At 42.9% G+C, this 12,306-nt stretch overlaps 1 protein-coding gene across 1 annotated transcript in view; it reads left to right on the top strand.

Annotated features, from left to right (window-relative positions):
• Nucleotides 1–12,306, top strand: part of mthfd1l (methylenetetrahydrofolate dehydrogenase (NADP+ dependent) 1 like) — a 153,912-nt gene that overhangs the window by 51,706 nt on the left and 89,900 nt on the right. Inside the window, exons 18-19 of the mRNA XM_078230279.1 lie at nt 1,181–1,321; nt 4,700–4,768. Of these exons, the coding sequence (XP_078086405.1) occupies nt 1,181–1,321; nt 4,700–4,768 (210 nt within the window). The remainder of the gene's footprint in view (nt 1–1,180; nt 1,322–4,699; nt 4,769–12,306) is intronic.

The following is a 12,306-nucleotide window of genomic DNA, read 5'->3' on the forward strand; positions in this document are numbered from 1 at the left end:
AAGGCCGAACATCATCCTCCTGTGCTTGCATGATTCGACGGAGTAATTTCAATCTAACTGGCCCCACACGCATAAGTCAACTTCAATCTAATGCCTGATTAAACCCACCTTATTTCACAGTCCACTGACTTAAGTGGAGTGTAAAGTTGGTTTGACTGGAGGCCATTTGGCCCATCAAGACAATGCCAGCTTTCTGTAGAGCAATCCATTCAATCCTTTTCCCTGATCTATCCTCATTACCCTGTAAGTTTATTTTCCTCAAATGCCCAACCCATTTCCTTTAAAAATCATTTGTCATCTCCACTCCTCTATCCTTATAAGTGCTCAGTTTCAGTTCATTCCTACTCACTGGAAAAAGATGTGTTCCTCCAATCCCCCTGCAACTCTTACCCAAAACCTTAAATATGTGACTCCTAGTCCTTGTACCATCAGCTAATGGAAAAAGCTTTTCTTGGTCTACCTTACCTAATCCTGCCATAATTTTGTACACCTTTTATCAAATCTTTCCTCTATCTCCTTGTGTTGCAGCTTTGAACAACAAGTAGTTTAGTAGTATCATAAAAGACAGTTTTTCATCCATACCACTTTTCAGTGTGGGTTGGTATTAAAGGATATGGAATCATGGGGTTAGATGAAGTTAAGGTGTAGATCAATCATGATCTAATTAATGGTAGAATAAGCTCGAGGGTTTGAATGACAGGATGGTGACAGTCGAATGTAATTAGGGATATGGGCCAAATGCAGGCAATTGGGACTACCATGGAGGTTTAAAAAAAGGGTGGCATGGACCAGTTGGGCCGAAGGGCCTGTTTCCATGCTGTAAACCTCTATGACTAGTGTGAGACAAGCTTGCTTTGACAGTTTCCAGTTTGGGAATTTGTAATGGTAACATGTACAAACAAAATACGTGACTTTACAAGCTTGACTGAACTATGTCATCTTGCCCTGGTACTGTGGTTCCCCTGCTCTCTAACTTCATTGCAGCTGCTGTTGACTCCTCTCCTATGTTCAACAGCACATTGATTGTTCTAAGTCCTTTTGTAAAAAGTGAGCACAAAGTGTCCGAAGTGGGAAAAAAAGAGTCCGAGTCTGATTCTGAAAACCTGTTTGATCTCTCTGGTTGGTATATAGCAGCTGCTCTGGTCTTGAGTTGTTCTAATGTGTCTTTCTCTTCTTCAAGACTCACTTTGACATTGCCGTTGCCAGTGAAATCATGGCGATCCTCGCCCTGACCAATAGTCTGGCTGACATGAAGGCTCGCCTCGGTAATATAGTGGTAGCCAATGACCAGAGAGGAGAACCAGTTACAGCAGAAGATGTGGTGCGTACCAATTGGGGCTGTCATTTAAGTGTAAAATCCATCATTCGAAGACATCCAACGGAGGTGATAGTGTCAGAGTCATTAAGTACAAAATTAATCTTTGTGATTGCCATCAGAAAGAGAATTTCTAGATTACCCTTCATCCAGCGCTGGTGGGGGTAAAAAGGAGACTGGAATAAAAAGCACCTTTTGTCACCTTGCGGCACTCTGAAACAAAGCCAATGCTTTTGAGCTATAGTTGTTTTAATGTCGAGAAAATGGATGACAATTTGCACAGCAAGTTCCCATAAAGGGCAATGTGATAATAACCAGATAATCTGTTTTAACAATGTTGGTTGAGGGATAAATATTGGCCAGGACATTCTGGAGAGATCCCAATATCATCTTCAAAATAATGCAGTGGGATCATTTACATCTGCCTGAGAGGCAGACAGGTTTAACATATATCATCCAACGGTCAGCACCTTTGACAGTGTAGCACCACATTGAGTGCCAGCCTTGATTTGTGCTCAAACCTAGAGTGGTTAAACCCACATCTCTCTGACAAGAGTGTTTTATGGCTGAGCCATTCTGAAACTATGAATAGTATGACCAGTAAGTTTGCAGTTGACATGAAAATTGGTGGTGTGATTAAATAGCAAGGAAGAAAGCCTTACGTAAAAGACAACATAGACAAGTTAGTCAGATGGGTGGAATAGTGGCAAATTGAATTTAACCCTAAAAAATATGAGGTGATACCTTTTGGGTAGACTAACAAGGCAAGGGAATACACAATGAATGATAGGATGCTGGGGATGTACAGAGGAAGAAGTCTTGCAGACGACCAGAGTGACTTTGGGGTACATGTGCATAGATCCCTGAAGGCAGCAGGACAGGTTGATTAGGTGGTTAAGAAAGCCTTTATTCGTTGAGGTATAGAATACAAGAGCTAGGAGGTTATGATGGAGCTGTATAAAATGCTCATTAAGTCACAGCTGGAGTACTGTGTGCAATTCTGGTCGCCACACTATAGGAAGGATATGATTGGACTAGAGAAGATGCAGAGGCGATTCCGCAGGATGTTGCCTGGACTGGAGCATTTCAGCTATGAAGATAGGCTGGATAGGCTAGGGTTGTTTTCCTTAGAACAGAGGGGTGACCTGATCTAGATGTATAAAATTATGAGGGACACAGATAGGGTAGAGGGGTCAGTAACTAGCAAGCATAGGTTTGGGGTAATGGGCAGGAGATTTAGAGGGTATTTGACGAAAGACTTTTTCATCCAGAGAGTGGTAGGAATCTGGAACTCACTGCCTGAAAGGGTGGTAGAGGTGGGAACCCTCAACATTTAAGAAGCGTTTAGATGAGCACTTGAAATGCCACAGCGTACACAGCCACAGACCAAGTACAGGAAACGGGATTAGAATAGATAGGTGCTTGATGGCTGGCACGGACATGATGGGTGCAAGGGCCTCCCTTTGTGTGCTGTAAAACTCTGACACTTCTCTGTCAAAGACATTGGTCACCTGTCCTAATATCTCCTTTGTCTCGGTGTCGGGTGTATGGAAAAGATTCCTTAGCACTATTTCGAAGAAAAACCGGTAAATTATTCCTGGGTATCTTGGCCAGTATTTATCTCCCCAATCAACCTCTCAAAAATCATCTGATTGTTATCAAATTGCTGTTTGTAGGAGTTTGCTGTGCACAAATTTGAAGATGGGTGTAAATACAGTTTGTTTGGTTTTAATAAAAACTTTGCCGTTGGACAGAAATACTCAAATACAGATTGTCGTGGAATATCCATTAGGTGCAAGTTTCATTTCTCGCTCAAAGTTTTACTCCAGCTTCTAATAAATTGTCTGCCATTTCTTATTATTCATCCTTTTAGAAATTGTGGCGCATTTTTTTAGAAGTGCATTCTAAATGTTCATTGAACTTTAAACTGTTACATTGGAGGAGGGTCTGCCTGACTCTGTTGGATCTGATTAAACGCTGGCCAAATTTGGCAAAAGAATGGCATGACAGAAATTGAAATCATCAATTAAAACAGGCTGACGTATTCATGACTTCAAGAGGCTTCAGCATCAGAGATCTAACTGAATATTTATTCCATTTATTGGAATGTACAATTATGCAGCTAATTCAACTGATTCATGCCTTGCCACGGGTAGTTAGCGTAGACTCGATTAGAACATAGGTTTATTACTGCATTGAAAATTCAAATTAAAGGGACTCCCTAATTAACATCTCTAATTTAAATTAATCTAACTATTTAAAGGCAAATACCACCTACTCTGGATTGCCCCGATCACTTAATTTTGCACAGTAATAAATCGGAAACCTTTCTGAGCATGTCACTGATGAATTCAGCAACTCCCTGCCTATGATGTACTTTATTTGGGTTTACAGGAAGTTTTAGTCAGATGTCCACGTGACTGAATATGTATGGTATGAAACGGAGCTAAATGGTTTTGCACAAGCATTGCAGTTGTGTTACAAAGTGAGATTACATCTGAATTATGAGCTCCTTTGTTTTCATACAACTCCATCATAACTACATCTGGACATAATTAATCTGATTTCACAGTGAAATGGAGAAAGACTCTCATTTGTAGATCGAGAGAGTTTAGGTGCAAGTTGAAAAGCCAAAGTTTAGATATTCTCAGGTGTATGATTGAGACGGGCCTTTATTAAGGTGGCGCCCCAATGGTACAGTGCTCCCTCAGTACTGCACTGGAATGTCTGACTGCATCCTGTACTCAAGTTTCTTGAGGTGCACAGGAATCTTTGGTCTTCTAATTCAGATGAAAGTCTGCTACCAGCTGACACATGGCTGCCTTTCCAGGGCTGGTTGGGAGGATTCACCACAATTTACAGGTCTGCTCCTGTAGGTCTGGAAGGCCAATTGCTCATTCACCAGTGACCTGGAGTTCTGCAGAATTGTCCACTAAGTTTAATTGGATTCTCCTGCTCTCTGTTTCCTCTTGGGCCTAACTCCAGCTTGTCATTGGATGAGTTAAGCTAGGCAAAGAACAGTGCAAGTGTCTGCGGAATAGCGTGAGACTGGTATTCACACAGATACCAGACCGGATAAGGATGGCAGATTTCGTCCCCTTAAAGGCAGTGGTGAACCAGTTGAGTTTTTTTCAAAATTCTGACCGCTTCATGGTTTTGTTACTGATACTGGCATTTTATTTTTAAATTTTATTTTGTAAACCGAATTCAAATTCTCAAGCTATAAAGGCAGGATTTGAACTTATTATCTGGGTTATTAGTCCAGGTTTGTGAAATTCTGCCTGATAATGACATGAAATGCAACGTTGTGTGATTTTCAAATGAGTTGAAGCAGGTATATTAACATTGTTATTAGTAAGTAATTTCTCTATTCTCTCTATGCAGGGGGTCAGTGGTGCACTGGCTGTTCTGATGAAAGATGCTATCAAACCAACCTTGATGCAAACACTGGAGGTAAGAGCACTCAAACCGCTGATCAATTTCATCAGAGAAGAGCCTCATTTTATAGTACCTTACTTGAACTCCAGGTGTCCCCAAGAGTTGTACTCCCAATTAAATACGTTTGAAGTGTAATCACTGTTCAAATGTAGGAATCTTGGCAGCCAATTTGCGCACAGGAAGGTCCCACAAACATCGACAAGATAATGACCAGATAACAGAGAAAGCTGGAAAAACTCAACAGGTCTCAAAATGTTAACTCTCGATGCTGCCAGACCTGCGGGGTTTTTCCAACTTTCTCTGTCTTTGTTTCAGATTCCAGCATCTGCAACATTTTGTTATTTTAATGACCAGACAATCTTGTTTTAGTGGTGTTTGCTGAGGGATAAATTTTGGTCAGGATCTGGAAAAACTTCTCTGCAATTCTTTGAATAATAATGTCAATGGCACTTGTATGTCCACCTGAAGAGGCAGACAGTTTATCGTCGCATTTAAGCGGCGGCACTCTTGGCAGTGCAGCACTTCCTCAGCACTGCAGTGGGTGTGTCAATCCAGATTGTGTGCGAAAGTCCCTGGAGTGGGGTTTGAAACCCTGCCTTCTAACTCCAAGGTGAGAATGCTACCCACTAAGCAGGGTACGTAGTACGGAGTTAGACTACCTCACCTTAGTTCCATATTTATTATCCAACAAAAACCTACCTAACATTCTGAATGGATTGGCAAAAGAGTTTGAAATGTACTACAATTGGAAGATATTTAGCAGCCAATAGTTATTGCATCTCCTCAGACATTAAACTCTCACTCTTTGCCCATCCCACAACCTTTGCCTGTCTCCCTTGTGGTCCTCTTTGCCCTCCCTCCCACCCACCCCTGCTGCTCAATGTGCATTTGCTCTGTGTCCCTCACCATGACCCCCTCTGCCACTCCCACTGCCTATCATAATGCCCCCCGACTCCCTGCATATGCCTAACCTGCTTCTCCATCTGCCCCTCTCTTTTGTGTCTGCCCGTCGCCTGCCTCTCGCTCCCTCTCTCCCCGGTGTTATGAAGTGGGTGATTGATCTCCTCTCTGAGAAATAACACTCAACCACTCAAAGAGTAGTACCTTGCTTCATAATCTGTTAGTGTGTGAGAGAAGGGGCAATAACTGCGCTTCAGCAACTTTTAGTGGTTAAATCAAAATAACAAATGAGACACTCCGTAAAAGCAGTAAGTAGCACTTTATTTATCTAACTAACAGTGAACAGGTTAACTAAACTATTCACAAACCAAATAAAACACCATTCTAATGGTATGCTGTTTCGATAAATCCAATTCCCACTTATTAACAAAAAAATAGAATTCTTAGTTATTCCCAAATTTCAACCAGGTTTGTCATCTTAACATAGAACCGTACAGCACAGAACAGGCCCTTCGGCCCACGATGTTGTGCCGAGCTTTATCTGAAACCAAGATCAAGCTATCCCACTCCCTATCATCCTGGTGTGCTCCATGTGCCTATCCAATAACCGCTTAAATGTTCCTAAAGTGTCTGACTCCACTATCACTGCAGGCAGTCCATTCCACACCCCAACCACTCTCTGCGTAAAGAACCTACCTCTCATATCCTTCCTGTATCTCCCACCACGAACCCTATAGTTATGCCCCCTTGTAATAGCTCCATCCACCCGAGGAAATAGTCTTTGAACGTTCACTCTATCTATCCCCTTCATCATTTTATAAACCTCTATTAAGTCTCCCCTCAGCCTCCTCCGCTCCAGAGAGAACAGCCCTAGCTCCCTCAACCTTTCCTCATAAGACCTACCCTCCAAACCAGGCAGCATCCTGGTAAATCTCCTCTGCACTCTTTCCAGCGCTTCCACATCCTTCTTATAGTGAGGTAACCAGAACTGCACACAATATTCCAAATGTGGTCTCACCAAGGTCCTGTACAGTTGCAGCATAACCCCACGGCTCTTAAACTCCAACCCCCTGTTAATAAAAGTTAACACACTATAGGCCTTCTTCACAGCTCTATCCACTTGAGTGGCAACCTTTAGAGATCTGTGGATATGGACCCCAAGATCTCTCTGTTCCTCCACAGTCTTCAGAACCCTACCTTTGATCCTGTAATCCACATTTAAATTAGTCCTACCAAAATGAATCACGTCACATTTATCAGGGTTAAACTCCATTTGCCATTTTTCAGCCCAGCTTTGCATCCTATCTATGTCTCTTTGCAGCCTACAACAGCCCTCCACCTCATCCACTACTCCTCCAATCTTGGTGTCATCAGCAAATTTACTGATCCACCCTTCAGCCCCCTCCTCTAAGTCATTAATAAAAATCACAAAGAGCAGAGGACCAAGCATTGATCCCTGTGGCACTCCGCTAGCAACCTGCCTCCAGTCCGAAAATTTTCCATCGACCACCACCCTCTGTCTTCGATCAGATACAGTAAGAATTTTAACAACACCAGGTTAAAGTCCAACAGGTTTATTTGGTAGCAAAAGCCACACAAGCTTTCGGAGCTGCAAGCCCCTTCTTCAGGTGAGTGGGAATTCTGTTCACAAACAGAGTTTATAAAGACACAGACTCAATTTACATGAATAATGGTTGGAATGCGAATACTTACAACTAATCAAGTCTTTAAGAAACAAAACAATGGGAGTGGAGAGAGCATCAAGACAGGCTAAAAAGATGTGTATTGTCTCCAGACAAGACAGCCAGTGAAACTCTGCAGGTCCACGCAACTGTGGGCGTTACAAATAGTGTGACATGAACCCAATATCCCGGTTGAGGCCGTTCGCGTGTGTGCGGAACTTGGCTATCAGTTTCTGCTCAGCGACTCTGCGTTGTCGTGTGTCGCGAAGGCCGCCTTGGAGAACGCTTACCCGAATATCAGAGGCCGAATGCCCGTGACCGCTGAAGTGCTCCCCAACAGGAAGAGAACAGTCTTGCCTGGTGATTGTCGAGCGGTGTTCATTCATCCGTTGTCGCAGCGTCTGCATAGTTTCCCCAATGTACCATGCCTCGGGACATGTACCATCCCGAGGCATGGTACATTGGGGAAACTATGCAGACGCTGCGACAACGGATGAATGAACACCGCTCGACAATCACCAGGCAAGACTGTTCTCTTCCTGTTGGGGAACACTTCAGCGGTCACGGGCATTCGGCCTCTGATATTTGGGTAAGCGTTCTCCAAGGCGGCCTTCGCGACACACGACGGCGCAGAGTCGCTGAGCAGAAACTGATAGCCAAGTTCCGCACACACGCGGACGGCCTCAACCGGGATATTGGGTTCATGTCACACTATTTGTAACGCCCACAGTTGCGTGGACCTGCAGAGTTTCACTGGCTGTCTTGTCTGGAGACAATACACATCTTTTTAGCCTGTCTTGATGCTCTCTCCACTCCCATTGTTTTGTTTCTTAAAGACTTGATTAGTTGTAAGTATTCGCATTCCAACCATTATTCATGTAAATTGAGTCTGTGTCTTTATAAACTCTGTTTGTGAACAGAATTCCCACTCACCTGAAGAAGGGGCTTGCAGCTCCGAAAGCTTGTGTGGCTTTTGCTACCAAATAAACCTGTTGGACTTTAACCTGGTGTTGTTAAAATTCTTACTGTGTTTACCCCAGTCCAACGCCGGCATCTCCACATCATGATTTCGATCAGATAGCCAGTTACCTATCCAATCTGCCAACTTTCCCTCTATCCCACACCTCCTCACTTTCATCATCAGCCGACCATGGGGGACCTTATCAAATGCCTTACTAAAATCCATGCATATGACATCAACTGCCCTACCTTCATCAACACACTTAGTTACCTCCTCAAAAAATTCTATCAAATTTGTGAGGCACGACTTGCCCTTCACGAATCCGTGCTGACTATCCCGGATTAATCTGCATCTTTCTAAATGGTCGTAAATCCCATCCCTAAGGACCTTTTCCATCAATTTACCAACCACCGAAGTAAGACTAACCGGTCTATAATTACCAGGGTCATTTCTATTCCCTTTCTTAAACAGAGGAACAACATTCGCCACTCTCCAGTCCTCTGGTACCATCCCCGTGGACAGTGAGGACCCAAAGATCAAAGGCTCTGCAATCTCATCCCTTGCCTCCCAAAGAATCCTAGGATATATTTCATCAGGCCCAGGGGACTTATCGACCTTCAGTTTATTCAAAACTGCCAGTTTTCTTCCGGAATCTTCTGTCGTCTTTGCTGATTTCTTCTGTCTTCACTATCGAGATCAGGCTTTCTTTTAAGACATAAATGTGGCTGTTACACTGGCAGAGACAGTTGCTGGCTGTGTCTCTCTCTCGTGAGCTGTGGCAGAGGCTGACTGGCAGAGGCAGTTACTGTCTGGCTCTCTGGAGCTGGGAGCTGTGCTCTTATACCCCTGATGACGTACCAAAGTCCCCACAGTAGGATTGGTTTACAAGTTACCAAAACATCAAATTCAGATTTGATAGGCTGCTGTTGTTCAAATGCCTAGTTTAAACTGGCTAAAATTCAAAAACAACCTGTTGTTTTGGCAGCACTACTGCCTAGCCTCGCAATACAATGTTTCACTCTATGCTCTCTGTGTACTTGCATTTTGCATCATCTTCACTTTTAAAAACACAATTTTTTTAAACAGCCATGAAAATTTACAACATCTTAGCATTTTTCAATTTTTTAATAATTCTACAAGCACTAACTTCACAACACTGCCTGCTCTCGCTTCCTCTCTCCCCCCGTTCTCTCTTGTGCTCGTGCTCTCTTTTGCCTTTAATCTCTCTCTTTGTATTTGCATCTTTTGTGTATACTTAATGGCTGAATATCAATGCCTGAAAACTTTCCATTGTGGCACTCTCTCCCCACTGTGCTAATGAAAGGGCAGTTTGTGTTTTCACAGATGGAGCTTGAGGGGCCTTCATGGGACTGGGACAGTTTCAGGACAGTTCTTTTTGAAGTGTAGATCATTTGTTGTTGTTATATATAAAGAAAAGGTACGGACTCGTGCAAAAATAAATATCATTTAAGAGAAATGTTGGGAACATGTGGCCTTTAGCCTTGAAATGAGGTGAATGAGAAGAGCATTTATAGGTTTAGTAACTGGAGTAGAACATTGGGTGATGATGAATCTGTTTTTTGGCCCAGTTTTCTTTTCTCACAAAAGTCAATAACAAAGTCAATCACCATCGCCTGCTTTACAATATTGCCCAAGAATTCTCCCACTGCAGGAATAATCCAGGAAATTATAGGCCGGTGAGCCTTACATCAGTGGTAGGGAAATTATTGGAAAAGATTCTTAGGGACAAGATTTACTCACATTTGGAAACAAATGGACTTATTAATGATAGACAGTATGGTTTTGTGAAGAAGAGGTCGTACTTCACTAACTTGATCAACTTTTTCGAGGAAGTGACGAAGATGATAGATGAGGGAAAGGCAGTGGATATTGTATACATGGACTTCAGTAAAGCCTTTGACAAGGTACGTCATGGTAGACAGGTACAAAAGGGATCAGTCACATGGGATCAGAGAAGAGCTGGCATGATGGATACAGAACTGGCGTGGCCAAGGAAGACAGAGGGTAGCAGTAGAGGGGTGCTTTTCTGAATGGAAGGCTGTGACTCCACAGGGATCAGTTCTAGGACCTTTGTTGTTCGTAGTATATATAAATAAATGATTTGGAGGAAAATGTAGCTGGCCTGATTAATAAATTCGCAGAAGACACAAAAATTGGTGGAATTGGGGATAGAGAAGAGGACTGTCGGTGGATAGACAGGTTGGAGACTTGGGCAGAGAAATGGCAGATGGAGTTTAGTCCGGACAAATGTGAGGTAATGCATTTTGGAAGGTCCAATGCATGTAGAAATTATACAGTAAATGGTCGAACCCTTGGGAGTATTGACATGCAGAGAGATCTGGGTGTATATGTCTACCGATCACTGAAAGTGGCAACGCAGATGAATAAGGTAGTCAAGAAGGCATACGGCATGCTTGCCTTCATCGGCCGGGGCATGCTGCAGTTGTACAGAACCTTAGTTAGGCTTCATTTGGAAAATTGTGTACAATTCTGGTCGCCACACTATCAGAAGGATGTGGATGCTTTGGAGAGGGTACAGAAGAGATTTACCAGGATGTTGCCTGGTCTGAAGGGTATTAGCTATGAAGAGAGGTTGGATAAACTTGATTTGTTCTCACTGGAATGACGGAGGTTGAGGGATGACTTCATAGAGGTTTACAAGATCGAGTGGTATGGACAGAGTGGATAGTCAGATGCTCTTTCCTAGGGTAGAAAGTCAAGTAGTAGGGGACATAGGTTTAAGGTGCATGGGAAAAAGTTTAGAAGAGATGTGCGAGGCACGTTTTTTTTTACACAGAGGGTGGTGAATGCCTGGAACGTGCTGCCCAGGGAGGTGGTGGGAGTAGCGACATTTAAGGAGCATCTAGACAAATACATGAATAGGATGGGAATGGAAGAATATGGATTCCATAAGTGCATGTGGTTTTAGTTCAGGCAGGCATCATGATCGGTGCAGGCTTGGAGGGCCGAAGGGCCTGTTCCTGCGCCGTATTGTTCTTTGTTCAAATTCCCCCTGTTCTCCAAGGGAAGGATGTGAAGATCCACAAACAAGAACCACCTCCAAATGTCCATGCAACCATGTGTGTCAAACATGTGTTTCTTCAACTGAGCTAATGATTAAGCTTCTTTCATGATTGAAAACTGTTGCTACCAGAGGGTGAGAATCTGATTGGAAGTTGAAAATCAAAGAATGCACTCGCTTATGAAGCAAACAGGACTGGCTGCAGCTGACTGGTGTAATTTGGCCTCATTCCCACAGGTGGCGCTAGAGTTTCATTTCTACTGATGCTGAGTCAGCCTTATGACATAAGTCATCCTTCCTATCCAGGAAGACCTCCCTACTTCTATTTGGCTCTTCAGTCACCTGGGAAAAACCTATTTGATACTTAACTTACCAGTTAGCTGTTATATTTTGATAGTCAGAATAAGGAGGCTTCCTGTTCCTTGAAAAAATAAAACTCTAAATGGGGTAGAGATGCAAAGGATTCACCAATGTCTAAAAGTAGCGATGTAGGGCCAACACAAGTGCAAACAAGCACTGGCATTACTAGAGGAATATTATCAGCTGTAGCTCAGTTGATAGCTCACTGCCTTCTCAATCAGCAGGTTGTAGGTTCAGTTCCTACTACACTCATGCATGAAATGTAAATTGTTATCAAATGTAACAAAAGAGGCTCTCCTCAGTCAGTTTTATTTTTTACAAATTTTAGAACCAACCATTCAACAATTCTATGCGGTGAAGTTTTGCATTCTATTTGGCTATTGCAAGTCATGCATTTTGGACATAGGGCTGGCATCCGTCTTTCTTCGATTTCTTTGTGCTTGGCCTGTTTGTTGAACCACATGGTATTTTCCGGATTGCTGCAAACAATTTAGTTTTTCTTTGCTGGGAGATTTTGCACCAAGTTTGCTGTTTTGGATTTAGAAGGAATGTTGTCTGCGGTACATGGTTGTTAATACAGTACTATCTGTTACTGTTGGTTTATAAT

The sequence above is a fragment of the Mustelus asterias genome, chromosome 15 (assembly GCF_964213995.1).
Source record: "Mustelus asterias chromosome 15, sMusAst1.hap1.1, whole genome shotgun sequence".
In the NCBI taxonomy this organism is placed as follows: Eukaryota; Metazoa; Chordata; class Chondrichthyes; order Carcharhiniformes; family Triakidae; genus Mustelus; species Mustelus asterias.